This window comes from Cygnus olor, chromosome 16 (genome assembly GCF_009769625.2).
Source record: "Cygnus olor isolate bCygOlo1 chromosome 16, bCygOlo1.pri.v2, whole genome shotgun sequence".
NCBI lineage: Eukaryota > Metazoa > Chordata > Aves > Anseriformes > Anatidae > Cygnus > Cygnus olor.
In genome coordinates, this window is record NC_049184.1 from 6,013,874 (window position 1) to 6,036,051 (window position 22,178).

The 22,178-nt window shown below is 51.4% G+C and overlaps 1 protein-coding gene across 2 annotated transcripts; it reads right to left on the reverse strand.

Annotated features, from left to right (window-relative positions):
* Positions 1-846: 846 nt before the first annotated feature.
* On the reverse strand, positions 847-20,540 carry HNF4A (hepatocyte nuclear factor 4 alpha). Of its 2 annotated transcripts, none has more exons than XM_040576010.1 (10): positions 20,245-20,540; positions 16,128-16,302; positions 14,196-14,290; positions 11,816-11,922; positions 9,445-9,600; positions 5,750-5,837; positions 5,082-5,237; positions 4,555-4,791; positions 3,716-3,842; positions 847-3,100 (listed from the first exon to the last, which is right to left on the reverse strand). In XM_040576010.1, exons 1-10 carry the CDS (start codon positions 20,363-20,365, stop codon positions 2,917-2,919), a joined length of 1,446 nt encoding a protein of 481 aa, XP_040431944.1. In that variant the 5' UTR covers positions 20,366-20,540; the 3' UTR covers positions 847-2,916. The 2 variants fall into 2 exon arrangements, with proteins under 2 accessions (XP_040431944.1, XP_040431943.1); XM_040576009.1 differs by having other exon boundaries at positions 847-3,059; positions 3,720-3,842; positions 16,128-16,305.
* Positions 20,541-22,178: the final 1,638 nt, after the last annotated feature.

The following is a 22,178-nucleotide window of genomic DNA, read 5'->3' on the forward strand; positions in this document are numbered from 1 at the left end:
CTGGGGTGGGACTGTCCTCCTCACTTCACGTTAGGGGCAGGAGGTGGGGGGACATGAAGGGCATCTCCCGTGGGTCAGCGCTGAAAATGCTAGATGTTGTTCCTCCCCAGATACCAAATCCTTATAGCAATCTAGACCTCTCTCCTCTCTTCCTGTTATCTTGCCAGGAATGCTGCAGCTGAGAGCAGGCTCCCGTGATCAGAGCAGGTCATTAAGAGTCTTCTCTAATTGTCAGTGCATTTCTTCACCTTTACAACCGGTGACAAGCTGACTTTCACTTTATTGTCTTATTGTGCCCTATTGGCTCACTCTGCCTTTGACTGCACCTGCTGTCGGCTGTAGGTTGGCTGTGTGTGAACCAAAGCAGAATCATCGGCCCAAAGTGCTCAAAAATGTCCCTTAAAATACAAGAGGGACTTAGAAATGAATGGGTTCAAAATGCTGATAACATATTTTAGCTTCCATTGCTTGGCACTCAGAGTGTGGTTAATTGAAATCTTTAAGCTCTTTGGAATCACGGAAGTAAATATTTATTCTTTGTTTTTGTTTTTGTTTTTTTAATGAAAATTGGGGTTGTCATTCAACCTTATGATTCCAGCATACATGGCTTCAAGGACAGACACCAGCTAACATTAGGCTCCCCATGAAATAGTGACATCTGGCAGTGGCATCAAACACTTGTTTTTTAGTTTTTTCCCCAATACGCATATGCTTTGTGCTCAGACCAACAGGGAGGTGAGCTCCTGAATTTAGAATAAATCTTCCCAGAAGAAAGAAATCCATCTGTCTGGGAAAAGTTAGAAAATATTTTGGCATTTATTTCTTTTTTTTTTTTTTAATGAATACAAACTCTGGTGAAGAAATATTCCTCTGTTTCCATTGGAAGGCAGTAACCAGCAAAAATTAATGTACAGTATCGAGGAATGCTCGGTGCAAATGGACCACAATGATTCCCCACAGAGTATCTCTACATACGGGAAAAAAGGTTGCTGCAGTTGGAAAAGACAGCCTGGTTATTACTTTTTTTTTTTTTTTTTTGCATTTAATCTCCCAATTATAAATAATCAATGTGATTTACAAAATAATTTACAGAAAATGATTGGATTCATCATTGCAATAAATTACTCGGTATAATGCCACCAGCTCTGAGAGACGATACAACACTTCTGACGCCGTCGGCGCAAGGCGAGGTGTTTCATGTTTGCGCTGGCGATCACGGGACAGATCTGCAGCTTCTCCGGTTTGCTGGCTCAGATTCGTCCCCTCTGGGGACCTCTCCCAGGCCCCATTCTAGCTGCAATTCCACCAGCTTCATGTCCCCACAGGGCCAGGGCCCACATCACCCCACAGGGCCAGGGCCTGCAGGAACGCGGTCTGTGGTTAGTTAGAGCTGCTGTTGCCCCAGTGCTAAACCAGGATCATTCTCCTTCCTGCTGGATTTTCCAGGGCACAGATGCTGTGCATCTGCTGTCGGCCTTCTCTGACGAAAAACATTCGTTCCGGGGTTTCTCGGCACCTCCGCTGTGCTGCTGCCAAAACTGAACCTGAGGAGAGGCCTGGAGGCCGTGCCCACAGAGGCAACGGGAGGGCTCCTTGCCTGATTTCAGCTGTAAACCAAAGGTCAAACCTGCGTGGTTTCGGTCCTGGCAGGCCTCAGAGAGCAAAAGAAATAGGCAGGCACAGGGAAACGGGGGCTAGGGAAGGAGCAGTGCAGGCTGGGGCAGACCGAGGGGCTCTGGTGAGACGGCCGTTCCCTGACCTCTGTCGGTCTTCGCTGCAGGACTCGAAGCACTATGTTTTGAGGCTCTGCTCTCAAACCCGCTGAGGTCTGGAGGAGCCATAATGAGTTCTTATCGCATTGTGAAGCCCTATAAATCTGTTATCAGCCACTCACTCTAAGCGGAGGGAGTGTCACTGAACTGGACACGTAGATCATATGGCATGTCTTAGCGTTAAAGCTAAGGGTCTGAGCTGAACTCCTGGGTTACAACACTCCCGGTATTTTGGCAGCCCAAGACCTTGGTCCTATCTCTGAGGCCCAGGCTCTTCTCACCCTCACAGCCTGTGCTGAGGTGGCCCCATCCTATGAATCCCCTGAATCCCACAGTCCCCTAACTTCCCAGGCTGGGTGGCAATGAGGCAGCGGTGTAAAGGAATGATCTGGCTGCCTCTCTGAGCCCTGTGGTGGGAAAGCAGCCATGGCATGGAAATAGCAAAACCCCTCAAATACAGCAAGATACCAATGGTGGAAAATCCCAGTGGGCCAGACTTTGTGCCTGTATAAGCTGAAAAGGTTTGGTAGACCTGGCTGGGGGCTTAGTTTGCTGAAGGGTGACCATGGGAAGATCTGGGGTGAGCTGAGGCTGAGGGGCCATTCTCTCAGTGCTGCCTGGGAAAATCCCAGTGTGCTTCACCTGTAGCGATGCTCCTGGGGGAGCTTCCACCTCTGAAAAGTCTGGCAGGACGGGGGCTGCCTGGGGAGCTGGCATGGCTGCAGGTAGAAGCCCTCCTTCTGCACAGCACAGTGTCTTGGTTTGGAGAATCGCTTGTTCGCAGGATCTGGTGTATCCTGAACCGACGCAGAGAGGCAGCAATGGGGGAACAGCCAGCTGCATGGTCCCCAGCCAGTCCCTGCAAACCTCCCGATGGAGGCAGACAGAAATCTGGCCCTTCTTACGAGGAATGAGGGTTTCAGTAAGGCTTCAACCTTAGTTCTGTGACTCGAGGCTCTCTGTGGGACGCGCTGCCCGTAGCTGCAGGAAGACAGCTTTTGGTAGTGGTGGACTAGTCCAATAAGCAAGTCCATGTGTTTGTGCCCGAGGACCTCTGGATGGCTTCTCTTTTCACAGTGACAGAGTCTGCTCGGGCTTTTCTCCCACACGGTCTTCTAAACGAGGCCAGCCGGTCTGCAGCTTGCTAGATGACCTCCTGTTTTGTGATGGCAGGCTGTGGGATGGAGCTGGGCTGTTTTGCCACGGTTGCAATGGCTCCGGGCAGCAGCTTGTACTGCTCTGGCCCTGAGCCCGCGGGTGGAGACGGCTGGGGAGTTTCTGGAGTTGCTACAGAGAGAGACACAAAATTAGAAGAGGGCCACATGGACCTGATGGCAATGGGATCTATCCCCTATCCGAGCTAGGTTCAGGTGTAAGCCAGACAAAGGCTCCGTAGCAAAACAATAGCCCCTAATGGCCGGTGTGCTGGCTGCAGGGCAGCCCTGACATAGGGGCCTGGTTAGATGCCCTGGGAGAGCCACAGTAATGGACATTGGATGAGGGGAGCTACTGGTCTTTCAGTCTGTACTGGCCACAATTTTTGGTCAGCTGAGGTTGTTTCAGCCCAAATTCCCACGTGGTAACCTTTTGTGTTGGATCAGATTCTCCTGTGTTTTTGCAGAGGGCGAAGTGAGATGTGTTTGGACCATTCAAGGCAAGGGGAGCCTTTCCACTGATCTCAGCAAGCACTGGGTGGGATCGTTCATCTCTAAATTTAAGGGCTATGTAAAAATTACAGTCTGCCAGGGAACATCTTGTTGAATCAGTCTATCCTACTCTGATCTAATCCACTTCTCTGTTTGTCTTTCCCTCCTTTCTGCATTCTGTCGCAGACTTTTATCAGAGACTGTCTTGCATCGAAATTTCCTTGCAAGGCAGAAACTACCTCCACACACTGGAAAGCTCTCAGTTTTTCCCGGGGGCTCCCCTCCCTCTGGCGATACTCACACATCTGCCCATTGTGCATCTGAGGAGGCATTGTGTTGGCCACAATGACGTTTGTTCCCAGGTTCTCCTGGATCAGGTGAGGGTGCAGGGGGTGGTGAGCATGCGGCGTTTCACTTGATGAACCTACAAATGTGCATATCACATTAGCTGCCACTACAGCAACAGAGACATCTCAGATGGGTGGAAACCCACTGCACCAAAATGCCCAGGCCTCCCCAGCAGTTGTGCACAATCAGCTTGTACCTGTGTGATCAGAGCACACCCTTCCCATCTTTCTCCACGGATGCCTTGGGCTCAGTAACCCTGCCTGCTGCCTGCATTTACTTTTATATAGGGTTACATTCCTCTCCTCTTGAGACACATTTCTGTGGTAAAAAATAGCACAGTGGCAACTTCTCTCTCTCTCTATTTGTCTTTTTCATTTTTTTTCCCATTGGATGCTTCCAGTAGAAAATATGGGATGCACTTTCAAGCTGATCTTTCAGACCCTTTAGTTTTGACGGCTCCCTTCTGACAGAGGAGGATTAGCGAAACAGCTGGCTGGTAGGAGTCTGGGGGTTGCACTGTGAAACTAGCCTATGTGCAGAGGGTTGGGGATTCCTCTCTGTAAGTAGTTGCACAGGTAAAGCATCTCTTTAGGTGAATAGAAGTGGAGTGCTCTGTGTTATCACTGCAAATGCCGGGAGGATAAGATTGCATGCATGTCAAAGGGCTGACCTGCAGACGGGATGGATCTCCACCTTTTTCAGATGGAGAATGATGGCTGTGAGGGTTCTCAAGGGAATGGTGATCAGGGAGCACTGGAAGGCCTCTTGCAGGACCCTCAAACACTCACCTCCCAGCAGCATCTCCTGCAGCAGGTTGTCAATCTTAGCCATGCCGAAGAGCTTGACAAACTGGATCTGCTCTATCATCTGCCAGGTGATGCTCTGCAGCACGGGCAGCAGCAGCAGCAGCTCCCCGAAGCGGCCCCGTGAGTCGTACTGCCTGTCATTGATGTAGTCCTCCAGGCTGACCTGCACCTGGTACCGCATCCGCTTGATCTTGGAGGGGTCACTCAGTCCTTTGGCATCTGAAACAACCCACAGAGCAAACTATCCAGGCTGCTTCCCTAGGAACTGTCCTTCAGTAATAACATGAAGTCTGGGCACAGGCTGAGGTGAGCTGTCTCTGATTCTCCACTGTCTGTGGCAGTGGACGTTTTTTTTCTTCTTAGGCTGACTTCACCCCTCCCTCTATGAACAGTTTGGCCTCAAGAGGAGACCAGGCAGCACTTCCACAGCTCACAACTAGTATTAGTTGGCATAACGCCGACTAGTTCCCTTTGACGATGAGCCTTGCCTGCTGCAAGCTGGAGCATACCTGGGTCAAAGAAGATGATGGCTTTCAAGCAGGCGTACTCGTTATCATCTATCTGCAGCTCCTGGAAGGGGAGGACCAGCTCGTCCAGGATGCGGATGGCCACGCGGCTGACCTCCACCAGTTCGGGGCAGTTCCGTGGGATGATATGGTCGTTTCCTTTGGACAAGCAGCACAGAGACCATCACCTCGTCATTGCCCAGGACATCAGAAGGGTGGCAAGGAATTCAAAACCCAGGTAACTAATGTTGAGATAATTTTGAGATGGAAGCCTTAAGAAGTTCCTGCTTCTGTCCTTTCCCTTGCGTGGCCCACCACAAATGCTGATCTTTGCTGCCAGAGCAGCCTCTCCTCCCTTAGGAGTCACTCAAGTGAGGAGAAGCTGATTGAGGAGCAAGAGATTCGTCCTCAATCACACCACAACCTGCTTACGCTGACCTGAGGGGGCGATGGGGATGTTAATTGTCACCCACCTATGCCACAGCAACATGCCACGGCCTGGGTGTGAATGTGTGTCAGGCCTGGCTGCACCCAAAGGTTGTGCTGGGCTCCTTACAAGCTCAAGCACCTGCAAAAAGGGTGTCCTGCAAACACTGAACCACACACTCCTTTATCCCGACTGGGAAGCTTAGCAGAAGCAGATCGGCAGGGAGCAGAAGTGCACTCTTTACCTAGCAGCAAGACATCCTTGAACACCATGGACCTCTTGGCAACTCCCAGTAACAGATGTTCGCCTGCATGTGCTCGCAGCAGTGCCACCTGCAAGGGTAGGAACAAGTTACTTGGATGGTGCACAGACAGACACACAAGGCTGTGATTTCATGTAAGCAGCAGAGGAAGCCCAGAATCTGTGTTACACTCAAGAATGAGGAGCGAGAGCCTCTCTCTAGTCACAGTCAGAGGAAAAGGCCAAAAATGGTTTGCTTCTGTGAATAAAGAGCTCTAAATCCAGCAGAACCAGTAGATAGTAGACAGCACCTGAAGCATCCTATATTCGTGGCACATGTCATGAGGAAGACCCTGCTAGAGTGTCCCAGAACCGTGTGCCAGCAGCAGCACGTGTTCACAGTGGGCAGTTTACAGCCAAGGCAGCTCCTGCCAAGTGCAGAACCAGGGGTGATGCTCCAGCTCCAGCCTGGGGCATGGGGAGAGGCACGATCCAGTGCTCTGCACCCAGAGTGATATTAGAGATGGGGAGAGCTGCCCTTCCTCTGGCTAGATGTATGGGAGGGGGAAGTGAGTGAGTGCTTAGGAACACAAGGCTCCATCTCAGGAGAGACTGGGCGAAACCACGATCGCCGTGGAGGAAGGCAGTGGAGAGACTGCAGAGCAGCCTGGTCGCGGGGTAGGATGGGGCAGCAGGGCCCTACCGGGGCAGCACGGGGGGATTCCTGTAACCCAGCCCACGTGCATCGCGCCCCTCGCTGAAAGCTCCCTGCTGCACTCAGTGACCCGGGGTCGGAGGCCCAGGAATGAGTCTCCCCGAGGTGCCTGTGTGAGGGGAGACGAGGCTTTTGCTGTCTCTCGCAGGACAAGGAGGATGGCTGCTGTATCTCTGGGCAGTGCCCACAGGGACTCACGTCCACTGGCTGGGGTGGGTCACCCTCTGGTCATTTGTTCCCTCCGCAGCAGTGGGCGTTTGGGCCAGGGAAGCCAAAGGGATGTTTTTCTGCCTTGGCGTTAATGATTGAAGTGTTTCATTTTACACCCTTCATTGGCTCCTGAGAATGTTCTGAATCTTTTGCCCTCCTTCGGTTAAAAATTTCAGAGATTTAGGCAGAAACAGAAGTTAACAATTGGACAGCCTGACATGGAGGCTCCTTAATATCCAGCCAGGAAACTCTGCTGAAGAAAACAATCATTAAACATTAAAGGAGAGATTCTGAAAAGTTTGTCCTGATGGGAATGGTCCCCTTTTCCAGTGTGTTATCTCTCAGCATCCGACAAAGCCAAGCAAAGTCCTACCCTACCAGAAATGTCAGGAAAGTGTGTCACCTATGGAAGAAAGCGCTGATTAAAAAAGATGCTGATGTCTGAGAGATGGTTTTTTTTTTTCTTTTTTCTAGGGGGTGTAAAAGAGTTATGCAAAATAAACAGAGTGGAGGTCCTTGCAAAAAGACTATGCACACATGATGTTGGGGAACCTTTATCTGTATGCCAAAATCTAGCCTCTCTCTATCGCTATCCAAACATGGGTGGGTGTGCTAACTGAGCTGCTCGTCATTAGCAGAGCTGCACAAAGCTGAGCTTTCCCATCTGCTGAAAATTTGAGAAGGTTGGAAAGACTGCAAGTCCCACTGGGGAACAAACCCCCCATGTGGAAATTTCCTGCCTAATACGAATTCAAGAAAAGCTCAGGTTGGAAGCACCATTTTTGTGTCCATACAATTTACTTTAAAGTTAAACTAAATTACTTCAGCAAAGCAAAGACATCTTTACTGTTCTTTGTTCTTGCAGTGATCACCCTGAGACACATCATTCCATTGTCAACTAGGATAAATATAAAAGTTGTAACACCACAAAGTAGAACTTTAACGATAAATATAAAAGTTGTAACACCACAAAGTAGAACTTTAACTTTGATATGGAATGGTTTGCCCCATCAAACCCAGTACTCTGACATTTTGGTGCAGAGGAAAAATGAGTTGGGTGTGACCTTTCCTATAAATATGCTGGCAGAGATGATTCATTCTCAGGCAGCATTTTAATGGCAGCGTCACAGCGTTTCCCAGCATTACATGTTCCCACCAGACATGTCTTGACCAGCTCTCATGCCCCTTGGGCAATTGGCTCGTGTATTTTTGTTCATTCCTGCTCCCTGGCATGTCTGTCCTTCTTCCTGCACTCCCCTGAGTATCTGCTGTCTCTGTTCTCACACTGTCCCTCGAAAGCACGGATGTCATTAACTGATTAGGTTTAGTGCAACACAGTCTTTCCTTTCAAGCCCTTTGGGGAACTGCTCATCACGGGGGAGCTGCTCATGGAAGTCATAACAGACCTCTTTCTGTGGCATGTTCCACGCGTGGCCTTTCCCCTCTGGGAAGGCAGCATTCAGTCTCTTCTAGAGGTTTTGTTTTCATCTTCTGAAAGGTTTGACAGCCCCGCAATTGTAAAATGAGCTCAGGTAGAAATTGCTGTAGTTTCCAGAGTTGTTAACCGGGTTTACTGCCTCTGTTCCAAATGGCAGAAGGGGTTATGCCGAGCTGCCCCAAGCCTCCGCTGGGCTGCAGCCTGTTTGCTGTGTAAATGTCATTTGCTGTTGGATTCCATTTTGTTTTTCATAATTTTTCTGTTGTATTTGCCTTAGGAGTTTAGCAGACTATCATTTTAAACAATTTAGCACTTTCACACAGCAGACAAAAATAATGGAATTAACTGTGCTTTAAAAAATCATTAGATTCCCTGGAGCTCTGGGCTGCTGAATTTTTACTGAAGACCTCAGTTTTAGCATTTGGGGGGGGAGTTTCATCAGGTGGATACTCTCTGGAACTGGGCTGGAGACTAATCCTAGATGAAGAGGACCTAGGCTGGTTTTGTGACTGGACAGTGGCTAGATTGGAAATGCCTTCCTACAAGTGACAGGAGCTGTGCTGGCCGCTGCCAGAAGTTTCCCTTCCCACTGGAGCTTCCCCACCATCCTCACATACTGTTCGAGCCAGGACGCACATCATGTCCTGTGACATCTGGTCTGAAATTTAGACTTAGCTGAAGATAGCTCTTTGTGTCTCTGTGATGCAGCGTGAGATCTTGCAGTACAGTTTTACAGAGGAATTCAAACGCACGGTGCTTATCTTGGTTAGGAAATCCATAAATATCATTTTAGTTATTTGTGTTAAGTGTAAATATATTCCTGCTTTTTAGCTCTGAAGAGAGATTTTCTTATTGCCTTGGGAGCAAAATAGTGTTTAGTTTCAATAACTTCACGCTAGGAGAATGAATACCAACAAATCCTCAGGCAAGAAACAGAAAGAAAGACAGACAGGTACATTTGTTTTTAAGTCTTGAGCAGGCTTTAGGTGAGAATTCCTGCTAATTCTGATTACTCTGAGCATTTGTATAGCACTTCAGGTTTTCAAAGTGCTGCATAAACTATAATCAATCAATAATCGACTGATAGATCCATACAAAATGCTCGCCTGATTGTGTGCCTAATTTCAGCTCACTGTTATCACGCAAGTGCTCATCGACTGATCAGTTGCACATGCAAATGCCCTGCGCTGGCATTGTATGTACGCGGCTCCCAATCAGCCGCAGCAGCCCGATAACGGAGCGAACAATGCGCATTTTCTTTGAAGGTCTCGGCTCTCATTCGTTTTCCAGCCGCCTTCGTCGGGGCAGAGCGAGGCGGGTGGCCGCGGGCACTCACCTGGTCGTCCAGGGGCAGCTCGCAGAAGGCGGGGATGTACTTGGCCCACTCCACCAGCACCAGCAGCTGCTGCTTCATGGACTCGCAGACGTCAGCGATGTTGGCGATCTTCTTCCCTCGGATGTCTCCGTTCATCACGGGAACCGGGGATGATATCTGGAAGGAAAGAAAGGATCCTTCAGCTTTCAGTGCCGCCGAGGGAACGCAGACAGGAAAATCCCAGGCCTGGGAGGCTCAGGGTTGTGTGTTGATGCAGACTCCAGAGGTGAGATGATTACTTTTTTCTGCTGAACATCCAGCCTCCAGAATATGCAGCACAGTTCACTTCAAACTGAGGTCAATTTAGGGATCTGTGAATACGAAATGTTGCAAAGCTGGGACCGTGGATCATCTTGGTAAACTGTCATGCCTTGAATAGTCTGAATTCAGTAGAATTCAGTAGAATTACAGTACGAATGCTTCCAAAGCCAAGATCTTCCTCCCACTGAACAAATGTGCTCGGTCAAGATCCAAGGGGGAACGAAGGGGCTCATGTAGCAGTCAGCCTTTCCCTCTTGGTGTCCCTCTAACCCCCCCACACATGAATTTAAGCCTTTTTTTGCAAAACTGCACATGTGCAAACGTGCCCACAACGCAGATCCCTTTTCTTCGTGGAGAATTATTTGGGATTGCAGAGGCAAATGGGGCCATTTCATATGTAAAGGAGAAGCCTGACAACTCTGCAAGTCCCTTCACCCAGAGAAAGAACATCTCCCCCAAACCAGGCACCCAACCTCCTGCCTGGTTCTCATGCATAGCTGCTCACCCAGCTCATCTGAAAATTTGCCCTTAGTCACTGTTTCATCCTCATGCTTCTGTAAGCAATTAACTCAACCCCGTCACTGCCCTCTGCCTGCCCTGTCCGCTCATGTACAACATCAGCTCTTCCTGTCCTGTTCCTGCCAGCATTTTCAGCTTGGACCCTGCCAGCCTCCCTAAGGAAATGGAGTTCAAATGCCATCTGCATTTATTTTTTTTTTTCAGGTTGCATTACCTGGAAGCTCTCCAGCTCTAGAGCTATTATTGAATAAATAAGATTGTAAAAATCTCACCACGTATTACCCTAATCAGAGAGCCCCGGAAGGCTTAGCAAATAAATAAAGACCTCTGAATGAGTGACCCAAGATCTTGGAGAAAACAGCTCCTCAGCAGTATCTTGTTCTAATTACTAGGAACATAAAAGTTACCAATTAGTGTGCCGGAGCCTGCCTTGTTTAATGAGTCTGTCTGTGCTCTGTGGGAGAGCAACAGCTCCCCTGGATTTGTCAATGGCTGTAGTTTTATCAGCAGACCCCACTCAAGCCTTACATATCATGTCACTGCAGGGCCCAGAAATGCCCTTCCCTTGTAGGTCTGGTGACTTGAGACCCCGTTATCTCACCTCTCCAGGAGCAGCACCAATGTTATTTTTGGAGGGTATATAAATACATTAGGACCTGTGTAGGACAAAGTGAGACATGGGATGACAGTGGCTACACTGCTGCTGTCAAGGCTTGGCCCTTAGCCCTTCTGACATCCCCTCTTCAAGGAGGAGGACCTTACAGCCTGAGCACGGAGCCCAGAGCGTGGCATGTCCTGTCCTGGGGCATCTCCCTGGTCAGTCATCATGAGCCTTGGAGCAAGGAAGAACAAGGACCACCAATTTGAACCCATCTTTGTTTTCAGGAGGACAAGGAGTGCTGCTCTCCTCAGCTCCCACAAAGGTTGGCTGCTCCTGCCTCCAGCCACAGCCCTGCCCTCGCCATGGCCTGTGAACTCGTGTCCTGTCCTGTGTCCTCCCACACAAAGCCAATTTGACATGCACTGTGTGCAGACTTTTAAACCGGAGTCCTCTTTTCAGTGAACGCTCTAGGAAATAAGTTTTGGCAGCATGTTTGTGGCAATGAGGAATTTCAAGCAAACACTGGAAAGAATATCCACATAAAAAAAGCACAAAACCGATTCCTTGTGAAACTATGCAGGAAGCTAGAAACCAGGAGTTCCTAACAGGCATCGGGGAAAGGAAACTGCCTGTGCAAGGCCAGCCCCTCGGCTGGCAGAGACTGCTGCAGCTCCTTGGATTGCAATGACTCTCCCCTGTTCTCTTCCAGCAGGCTCTCCAGCCTCCGTGTGCCCCACATTGCCTATTATTACAGCGCAGCTCCAGACCAAGGACCATTAAGGGGAAGGTTTCAGGTAACAAATGCCTTGAAAAACCAGCACTGAGTTGGCAGATAAGTTGCTTAGAAAAGAGGCAGGGATTTGAAGACTCAGCTATTAAATACTCACCAGGCCCTAGCGGCCAGATAGTGCCTGGTGCTTGTGAATTTGCCAGAGAAGAAAGAAGAGGTACCTGCTGTGCCAGGACTTCTGCCTGCAGTAAGACATTGATGGAGGGCAAGCTGCTGTCTTCATAACTTGATCTCCGGGTGCTGATGCGGTCCCGTTCGTTTTGTACAGCTGCAAGAGAGTATTTTGGCACAGCTGCAGGTTGTTCATGGAAATGCACAGCAAAAACTATCACAGTCTTTTGGCGTTCCCTTTCGCAGTGCTTTGGACTGCTTCCTGAGCTGCAGTTTCCCAGCTTCCCTGCCTGGCAGGGCAGGGTGCAGCTGTCTCTGGGTTGTGATGTGATGCCTGCGAGAGCCGACTACATTTAGCCATTCTGTTTTCGCATTGCCTTTGTTAGGCTTTCCTGGGACTGGGGTGTTTCAGAGCTCAAGGACTTGGTTCGAAACCTGCAGAGTTCAACGGGAGAGTTTCATTTCAAAGGATCTGGCTCTCAGGTTTTTGATTTCAAGACATAGGATCAGTCTCTTAGAGGAATCTCTAAGACTGTGGCCATGCTCACACACGGAGCCCCCATACGTGTGAAATTGAGCAGCTGAGTACCTGCACGGCTATTCTGTCTGTCCATGCGACTTCTGTGAGCTGCATTTGGGAAGCTCCTGCACTGGGTAGGTGCAGTTTGCAAACCTCTCTCTCAGCTATGATAAGGAAGAAAATGTGAAACAGCTCCTATGTATCTATCCAGAGCAACAATGCTCTCATACCTTAACACAAAGAGAGTCCCAGGACAGGTATCGCCCCAGCATGCCTCCTTGCTTGGTCAGCTCTTGAGCAGGGCCTGAGCTCCGAGTCTGAGTGGCAGCAGCAGCCGGAGCAGCTGCAGGAATGCTGAGGAGGAGAATTTGCCTCTCTGTCTGCTCCGAGGCCGTGGGCTGGCCATAACTCACCACGGCCAAGCCAGTCACCCAAAGCCATCTGCTCAAATAAGGTATTGATCGACGGCAGGGGAAACAGAACAGTCTCTGCCTTAGGCTCTTGGCTCTCTGGATTGATACGTTCTCAATGTATAAATCCGCCTGATAAAAAGCAATAATGAGGCTGGGCCAGAAGCAAAGCTCTGCAGTCAGCGGCTGTAAATAGGAGCTCTCAAGGTTATGCCGCTTGTTATCAGTAGCAGGCCCCCGAGTTCAGTCACGCCATGATGTTTTCCAAATGTTTGCTCAGTATTAGCTGGTCATGCACCTAATGTAACTTCTATTGAATATTAACAGACAGCAGCAGAGCTCTGGGCACGGGATGAGCGGGCTGTGCAGGGAGAGGAGGATTCCTATGTTCTTCAGGAAAAGTCAAGCCCAGTTCCTTGCAACACCTCATCCGCTTTAACGGGGGTGAAATGTTCCTGCTCAGAGAACTTCCCACAGACCAGTGTTCCCGGGGCAGGGCCTTGGTGCCTCCACCAGCAGGGTCACCAGCGGGACCACCGGCAGCCCCAGGTGCCCCCGCTGCTGTGAGTGCTTCTGAGAAGCGAGCAGGGCTGAGCAGGGGGTGGATCCTGCCCCGCCGTGTCTGGGGCAGGGGACCCAGAAGGACTGCAGAGACAGAGATGCAGGCAAGTCTGTGGGGTGCTCCAGGGCTGTGCAGGCAGGCAGATGCCTTAACTCATTTTGAGTAAAGGTATAGTTAAAATGCTTCGCCTTGCTCTGGGTCCTTCCTGCCATGGCTGATGTATCAGATAAAACTCAACTGTCTACAGCGGGCCAACAAGAACCTACAGGCACATGAGGAAACAAAGGGGCAAAATGATAGCTGGACCCTTTGCTGGAGGCACCTGTCCCGCTGTGGATCTGATGGTGACTGTGGGCACTAGCACTGACAGTAATGTTCCCAAAGTGTTTCCGAATTGTCCAGGCCTTCTTTGAAGTTCCTGCATCTCACTGATGTTAAGAAGCGTTCCCAGGTCGCTCGGATGTGGGAGCAGATGTGATGTGTGTGTCAGTGTGAGAGTGTGCTAAAGAGCCATGGGTGCCATGGGCATGGCCCTGTGGCACCCTCCTGGCTATGTCTATGCTGACCCCTGAAAAGGGCCTCTGAAATTGAATTTAGGAGTACACAGGGTCCCTGTGCTTTGCTTGGAAGCTTAATTGACTGTTGGGATGAGAGCTGCTTGCAAAGCCCTGGTACAGATGGCAGCAGGGCAGGTTGAGCATGTGCAGGGCTCATGATGAGGGGACAAAACTCCCCCTAACACCCAGTGATGGAGGCCTGGATCCGTGCAGAGGGGAGCACTATGGAAGGAAGACAGGGCTAAGCTGGCTGAGCGAGCGTGCCCACGAACCGGCAGGGACTGGCCTTTGGCTGCAAGGGCTTCCTCAGACAGACAGACAGACAGACAGACAGCATGACCGCTGCTGAGGGCAGCATGGGGAAGCCACGCCGTGACCCACCTTCCTTCTTCATTCCTGCTCGGAAGCACTTCTTAAGCCTGCAGTATCGGCACTGGTTTCTTTTGTCTTTGTCTACCACGCACTGCCTGTTAAACCTGGGAAGAAACAGAGGTGTGAGGAGCAGCAAGACAGAGCCTGTTACAGAAATGAGGTGACAGGACAAGGCAGAGCCCCAGGCTCCACGATACACTCAGAGCAGATTCCTTGAGGCTCAGCCTGAGAAAGGAGCCCCAGTCTGTGCCACTTCCATGCTTGCTTTAATCTGAACTGATTAAAACTGAGCACCTCAGCCCTCAGCTCTAGCCCTGGCTGAGCAATAAGGACAGGCTAGATCTGACAGTCACACGCAGGAGCTCAGGCTGCTGCTCTACATGCTGGCCACGAGGCAGAGGGTACTTGAGATGGAGCGACAAGCCCCAGGGAAGTTCAAATTGTGAGCCAGGAGGGTCAGAGCCACCTTGGTAACCTCTATTGTAAGCTGGAATCCAGTTAGATGGGAGGAAGAATGCATTTATTACGAATTTAAAAAAAAGAATAGATGTGAGTTTAAGTCCTTGAATCTTCCCAAGGTAGTGTGGGATCCAAGGAGATTGCTCCTGACCTCTGGACAGCTCTGCAGTCACCTGTGCTTCAGAGAGGAGATGGGAAGCAGCCAGATCCTGCCCTACACACTTGTATTACCACATTGATCACACATGAGAGTACATACACTGATCTCCCATGTGTGGTTCTTGTATGCAACACAAGCCGGGTAGCCATTTGCAGCAGGAATTTCACTTGCAAATTTGCTCTAATTTGCTGCTGATTGATCGAGCTTGCAAAGCAAAGACAAAGGCATACAGAACTGGGAAAGGGCTCCCAGCCATGCTGAGTTCTGTAGCTTTTGAAAAGGCTTGTTTCTACCGTGCTTCTGGAAGCCCCAAGCTAAGATTTCCTCAAATGGATGACTGAAAGCAGCCCTTTAAGCATTTGTGTAACACTTATGTAGAAGGTTTAGCGTCAAAAGAGCGGGGCACCCGGGCTTTTCTCACTGGAGCTGTGCGGAGGGGACTCCCTGGGCAGCCAGGCTAAATAACCCTGGGGTGCAGGCAAAAATATGTTTCACATGCTAAATCTGGGGCTTTTTTCTGTCACCCAGATTTTAGAGTCATGTTGCTGTTCACGCTGTCCAAGTGGCTGTCAGGACACCAGGAATGGATCACTCCAAGATCCTGAGGGAGTCAGACATGCTGAGCTGAGGATTCCTCAATTTCCACTGCGACTCCAGGTCTCGGTCGCTCAGAGCAGCGAGCAGGCAAGTCACAGCCACTGGTGGCATGGGAGAGCCGTGGGCCTCCTGCCAGCAGCATCAGGTGAAGTGCGTGAGGTGCACGAGCAGTGCACATGTCTCGTCCCGTCACGGGACGCGCAGCCACGTGCACACCGCGTTACCCAACTTGTTGCCTCTTTAGGTGTTCAGAGAGCGCAGCAGGGAGATGGCAGACACACTTCCACCTCGTGATGGAGAAGGGAAGGGAGGCCACTTAAGTGCGCCCAGGGAGTGAATGGGGTTTGTGCTGCACTCAGAGCACAGGGCAGCAATGTGCTCAGCCCCTGAAATGGGGCTTCTCCACCAGCACCACCCGGCTTTTTTTTTTTCGCATCCGTGGTTGGCAACACCCATTTGCAAAGAACCTGTGTTTGGTCTCTATAGTATGAGCTCACAGGGTCTTCCCTCAGTGATCCCATGAGGGCAATGCCAGAGGGAGAGCTGTTCTGTGCCTCTGGCCCTTCCCAGCCAGGGGATGAGGTCAGGGAATATGGTGGAGGATGCAGGGAGGATGAAGGGGATGAAGGAACATGCTGCCGTGCTCTGAGAGCTTTGCTGTACAGAGCTTTGCTGCTGGGGACTGTTTAGCCTCTGCCACACATCTCGTCCCCCTCTGTCCTTACCTGCAGGAGTACATGTGGTTCTTCCGGACGCTCCTCCTGAAGAAGCCTTTGCAGCCATCACAGCTGGAAGCCCCGTAATGCTTCCCCGTGGCGCGGTCCCCGCAGATGGCACACAGCGCGCTCACCCCGATGCTGTTGGAGGTGTTGAGGTTGGCTGCTTCTGATGGAGATGTGTCTGCTTGGGGAAGGACACAGGAAGAAGAGGGTGAGACAGACAGCCAACATCTCCTAGCTCAGTTTCCAGCGAGAGACCTGATTTTTGGAGAACTGGGCAGCTTTAGCCAGGCTGTGTGGCAGCGGGCTGTCAGAGATGTACGTGAGGAGTGGTGGTGCTCCGAGCGGCCTAAGTCATTGCAGCCTGAACGTGCTCAAGCTGCTGGTGTGCCAGGGTGAGACAGCTCTCCCCAAAGGCCTGCCTCCAGCAATGCCTTCAGACTACACGGAAACCCAGCTTTAACAGAGCGCAGCCAAAATTCCTGGGGGATTTGCAGATGCTTTGGGCCTCTGTAGTGTGGCCAGAGAGTGAGCTAGTGCAGAGTTAAAGCTGAGGCATTACAGCTCAGGGTGAGCTGCTGGGTTATGAGCAAGGTGTTTGTGTTATAGCCCTGAAACAGCCCAAGACAGCCCTGAGCAGACGCTGTTACAAAAATGAGGTGACCAGCTCCCTTTGCTGTAAAGCCTCTGCCAGGCACGGAGCTCCAGCCTGCGCAGCATGTCTGCAGCTGAACGAGGCTTTCAGTGCACAACAGGCTCAGCTGGCTTGTGCTGGAAAACCCATGGGCTAATACTACCCATACGAGGAAGGACTGATCAAGCTAACACAGAAAGAAAGGGCGACACTAACATGAAGGAGGCTGTATGCTGGGTATCTTCCAGTCTGGTAACACCACTGCTGGGACAGATGTGTCTCACAGTCCTTACAAACTGTGAGGGGACTGGCATGTGCAGGGCTTTCTTGGGAGGGTGGGGAATTGCAGCAGTCTCTGTAGGAAAGGACACCTGAAAGGCTCAAAACCATACAAGCCTCACACTAACACCCCTCCAGCAAGCCAAACAAATCTCAAGGCTGAAGGGATCAGCTCGTAATTCAGTTGATCTAGTTGTCCCCTCCCGTGCACATTTTCTTGTATCAGCATGGGCACATTCCCCTGCCTCAGTGGAAATCCCATTTGCAAATGATACCCAGGATTTACAAAGCCATAGAAACCTGCTGAGACTTTAATACCCGAGTATATTGATCCCGACAGCCCCCATCAAAGGACAGTCATGGAGATCAGCAGGACCAATGGAGGCTCCGACCAAGACAGCAGCAGTTTCTGCCAGAGGCACTAAAAGAACGTCCTCAGGCACCACTCGTGACCCTGCCTGCATCCCATAACACAGAGATGGGCATTGCACAACGAGTGGGGCTCCCCAGAGGACGTTCACCCCCCATTTCTGGAGGCCTGACAGTCAGTCGCTGAGGGTGAGCCCTGATCAGGGTGAGCCCTGATCAGGGTGAGCCCTGATCTCCCCAGGTGTGTGGGGAACAGCTCTGTACTCCTGATCCCCCTCTTGCCTTCTCCCTCGCTGTGCTCCTCCTGGATTTGGCAGTTAATGCTTGCCTGAGGAGGGCCACAGCTGCTCCCAATTGGCACCCACCAGAAAGGGCCTGCAGGGGGGCTGGGGGCTATAAAAAGGCTGGTCCCAGGGCAGCTGCCTTTGCTAGCTGGAGTCTGTGTGCTGGGGGAAGGCTAAGGTAATGCTCCTGGGACTTTAATATTGGCTTTTATTTAGCATGGGGAGGTGCACAGCATACTCGTGCCTTCCCTTGGTGTAGATGCGTGGGCACAAGTAGCTTGGAGTGGATGTCGTGACCCTGGCAGTGAGCTCACATAGGGCGTCTCGAGCCGGCCCTCCCCTGGCTCTGGCAGCAGTTTTCATTTCCCTGCTTGCTTTCTGGTTCCTTGTGTCCCTCCTATATTGCTTTCCTGAGTCACAGTTTGCTCCCTCTCTGAGCCTGGCACACCCGGCTGTACCTCGGGGCTGGAGGAGCTGTGTTCTTGTACGTGCTGCCCTGCCTGCTCGGGAAGCTCCTTCCCCTGCTCCCAGCACCCCGAGCCCCTTCCCCTGTGCCCATGTGTCCCTTGCCTCAAAAAAAAAAAACAAAAAAAAAACAGCTTGCCTCCAAAAACCTTCCTCTGAATGCATCCTGAGGGCTCAGCTGCCTCAATGTTGTTCCAGAAAGTTAGCTTTTCAGTTTGCTTCCTATGTTTAGATATAGAGCTTGCAACAGAGAGGATAAAAGAGCTAATGCGCCCATTGTCACAGTACTTGTCTATCAGTGACAGCCCGGATACATCCCTCCTAGTGGTGTATCATGCTCTAAACAGAGGAATATATAATAGGAGAAACTGTTACTGGAGAAATCTTCACCTGATAGGAGCTGGTTCCATTTTTGGTGATCTAATGGATAATTTTCCTATCAAGTTTATTTTTGTAGTGCCAAAAATATGTGCTTTTGGCTGCTGCATTGAAGGGAATTTAATAGACATAGGTTTGGAGTTAAAGTAAATGGAGGAAGGAAAAAACAACAACACGGTTTGTGAGCTCACAGCTGAGTTAGGGTGACAGGAGCAACTTGGGGGTCCCAAGCCAGCCCAAACACAGGATGTGTTTGTAGTGGGACAGTGGCAAACTTCCCAGGGCTGAGTGGCCACCCCAGGCTGGAGCCGGGGAGCCCCACAGGCCACCAGCCGAGCTCTCTGGCACTCCGTGGGCAGTTGCCCTGGGGTGAGACCAGCCCCTCACCAGGATCTAGGCACATGATGAAGAGAGATGTCAGTGCCTTGTAACGCTGCTGACTCATCTGCCCCTAGGGCAAATTTCGTGCTGTCCCTGAGCTAGTTGTACGAAATTCCCGAGTCCCTCTGCCTCATGGAGCCCCCGCTCACAGTCCCGTGCAGGGTGAGTTTTTCTGGTTTCCCCACACACACAAACCTCTGTGTGCTGTCTAGGAAAGGAGCGCAGGGAGCAAAGCCTGGGCTTGTTCTCAAAGGTCCCGGTGGGTGCTGGCAGAGCCCGAGGGGGCTGCTTTCAGCCCCAAGTCCCCCAGGTGGGTACGGACAGCCCTGGGCACAGAGGGCAGGGGGGGAGGTGGTTGCACGGTTTTGGCACCACGATGCGACATCTGCGGGGAGCGGAGCTGAAGCTGGGGGAAGATCTGTGCTGCTGGCACGGTCCTGCCAGGACAGGGGTGCCCAAGCAGCCTCAGTGATACGGCAAGCAAGAGGAAAGGGCTCAGGGAGTCATTTTCTGCAGCGTTACTTGTTTAGTCATTAACATGTATTTAGAGAGATATTAGGGAGACTGGGAGAGGAATCTCCTCTTATTGCCGAGCATTAATCAACAGGATTCGTTGGTCCCCAAATGGGTGGGTGGGCCAGCATTGCAAATCCTGGTGGGTTAAGTGTGACTTCACCTTCCCGAAGGGATGGGAGCTCTCATCACCCCCTGCCAGCTCTGCTTGCTCCCCTCCCAGCCAGGCCAAGCCCCCCGGCCCCGCAGTGCTCCCGGGGACCACGCTTCCACGCAGCACTGCACAGAGAAGGGCAGTGGCCTCAGGGCAGCTCCTGAGGCAGCACTTGAATCACTTTTTTAAAGTGATTTCCACCCTCACCAGGCACTAAGAAGCTTTCTGGGCTGGGGAAAACCTAGCTACAGCCACTCCTGGGATGGGACTGGCTTTCCGCTCGAGTCACGGGCTCAGTGGAGTTTCTGGTGAGTGGTAGGCAGCATTTCAATTTGCAGCTTTGGGGTTTTTTCTTTCTTTCGGAGCCTGTGGGCAGTGAGACCCACCTGTCCTCAGCTCAGGCCCTGGGCCATGGCTTGATGTCCGTTGCGGACCACTAATCCCACCGCGCTCTTGTTGCGCGCCCATCCCCGAGGTATTTGGGCACCATCCCTCCCATGCCCGGCACCGCTCCACCACCTCTATTTCTCTCTGGGTAAAGCAAGAAGCCTCCATGAGCCACGCAGCAGAGAGCCCCGCGGTGCCCCCAGCCCTCCCCAGGAACGATTCGGTGACCACCTTGGGGACTCGTCCTCCCTCAGGAGAGGAGGTGGCGCGGGGACTTACCGTTGCCCATAGCCAGCACCTGCATGTTCTCGAACTCCAGAGTGGTATACGCCGGGTCCAGTGCCGCGCTATAATCTGCCATCTCCATGTCTATCAGGGCTTTGGAAAGGCGCATTATCATCGGCAAACACCAGCCAGATTGTACTGATTCCCTTGTCCGAGGCTATTGGCCCTTATGCCTCTCTCTGCCTTCGCTGCGTCCCCTATCTGTTGTCTTTTATTTCAAATATTTCTCTGAAAGGATTTGCTGAGCCTCAAGGCCTATACTCCCCAGAGGGGTGGAGGCAGGAGGCAGGGGGTTAATCTTTAATCATCTCACCCACTGCTGAACGCTGCTAGGCTGTTTTTTTTTTTTTTGGTGGAGCAGCAGTGATTCTTGTTGACTGTTTATTATTGAATCTTGAGGCGCTGTGCTCGTTTCAGCCCCAGGCACACGCAGGACCGCGAGAGAAGGCGCTCGCCACCCAGGAAACACCTTCCTGGGGCTGTTGACCTTGATGCTGAGCTGCTGCTGTTGGTCTTAATTGTACCTGGGGTGGAAAACTTGGAAAAAACCCTGCCTAGAGAACAAGGCTGCTCTTCACTTCTGTCATCGCCTTCCCCTCTCCACCGTTCGTTGCCTTCGCCCCCCGATTTCCCCTTCTCGCTCCCTCCCTCCCACAGCTCTTCCTTTTTTCTCCCTTTCCTCTCCGAGAAGGTCAGCGCCTGCATTGCAATTTACACGTTGCTATGCAAAGTAACAACGTAGGGCTCATTTTACTTCCCTATAAACCCAGTTTTACAGGGGCTGAGTGCCCTATAAACAGGTCCCACTCTGCAGCCGTGACCAAACAACCTTCGGGGTGAGGGTTTGCCGAGCGCCAGGCACGCAAGCGGAGCGGCGAGCGAGGGGCCGAGCCAGGCCGGGGCTGGCACGGGCACCCAAGGCACGGCCGGGCCTGCTCCTGTCCCCTTCATCCCGGCGTTGGAGCCACCTGGTGTCAGACACACCCCAGCCCTGCTGTGACTGACACGTCTTAAAAGTTTCATTGGGCGTTTTACAGCTCAGCAGGGCTTTGCTGTGTGGAGTTTCCTTCTGCGGATTCAACCTCCGCTGCCTTACAGGCCTCCAGCCTGCCGGCATGGCCGGCACCTTGGGGCAGACCCCAGGGGGTACACAAGCGACAGAGCTCGTGCTCGCCGAGCCCCAGCTCATCCAGGGCATGTCAGCCCTCTCCAGGACTGACAAGTTCCAGTGTAATTTGCACCACCTAAAAATGCAAGATCAACAAGCAGGTATTTAATTGATCACTGAATGGCGTCAGCTGGATTGTTCAGGAGAACAAGCAACTGATGATTCAGTATCAGTTTGCTCTGCAGTGAAAACATCCCTGATTTCACAATCGGCTGGGTCCACGCTGCCAATTTGGGATTGAAACATGTTTGTATTTGTGCCTCCTGGGTGCACCAATACCGCCCTGGCTCCATGAGCCATCCTCACCATGGTGGCTAAATTAGGATGTATGTAGCACTTCCAAATAGCACTTTTACCTTTGGGCGACAGATCTGCAGGAGCAAAGCGGGGAACAGGGGAAAGCCCCTGATTTCCTATTTGGGACTGGTGACAAGTGATCCTTTTCTGCAGGGGAAACAGTCCTCTGCTCTGTGCTCTCAAGAGACAGGCTGGGCCCTCTCTGCACTCACGTGGCTGGTTGTACTTTCATTCGGCAGGAAGAGTCCTGGGCTAAAAATGAATTTAATGATGTGCACCAGGGTGTAGATGGTAAGGTGGAGTGTAGCCCTGCTGTGGCCTCATTTCAGGGCCCTCCGTCCCAGTCCTGCTCAGGCCACAGTGATCCCTTTGATTAGATAAATGCTACAGACACTAGGTCAAATATGTGCAGGATTTGCCACAGTGTCTAGTAAAATATCATAAAAGCATGGTCTGTTTTGCT

What these genes read in the sequence shown, in the direction of transcription:
- HNF4A (XM_040576010.1), bottom strand. Translation starts at nt 20,365, where the DNA reads ATGATAATGCGCCTTTCCAAAGCCCTGATAGACATGGAGATGGCAGAT. An exon ending in AACCACATGTACTCCTGCAG is followed by an intron (nt 14,291 to 16,127) that starts GTAAGGACAGAG and finishes GTTTCTTCCCAG; the next exon opens with GTTTAACAGGCAGTGCGTGG. An exon ending in AGCTGCCCCTGGACGACCAG is followed by an intron (nt 5,838 to 9,444) that starts GTGAGTGCCCGC and finishes CTACCCTTGCAG; the next exon opens with GTGGCACTGCTGCGAGCACA.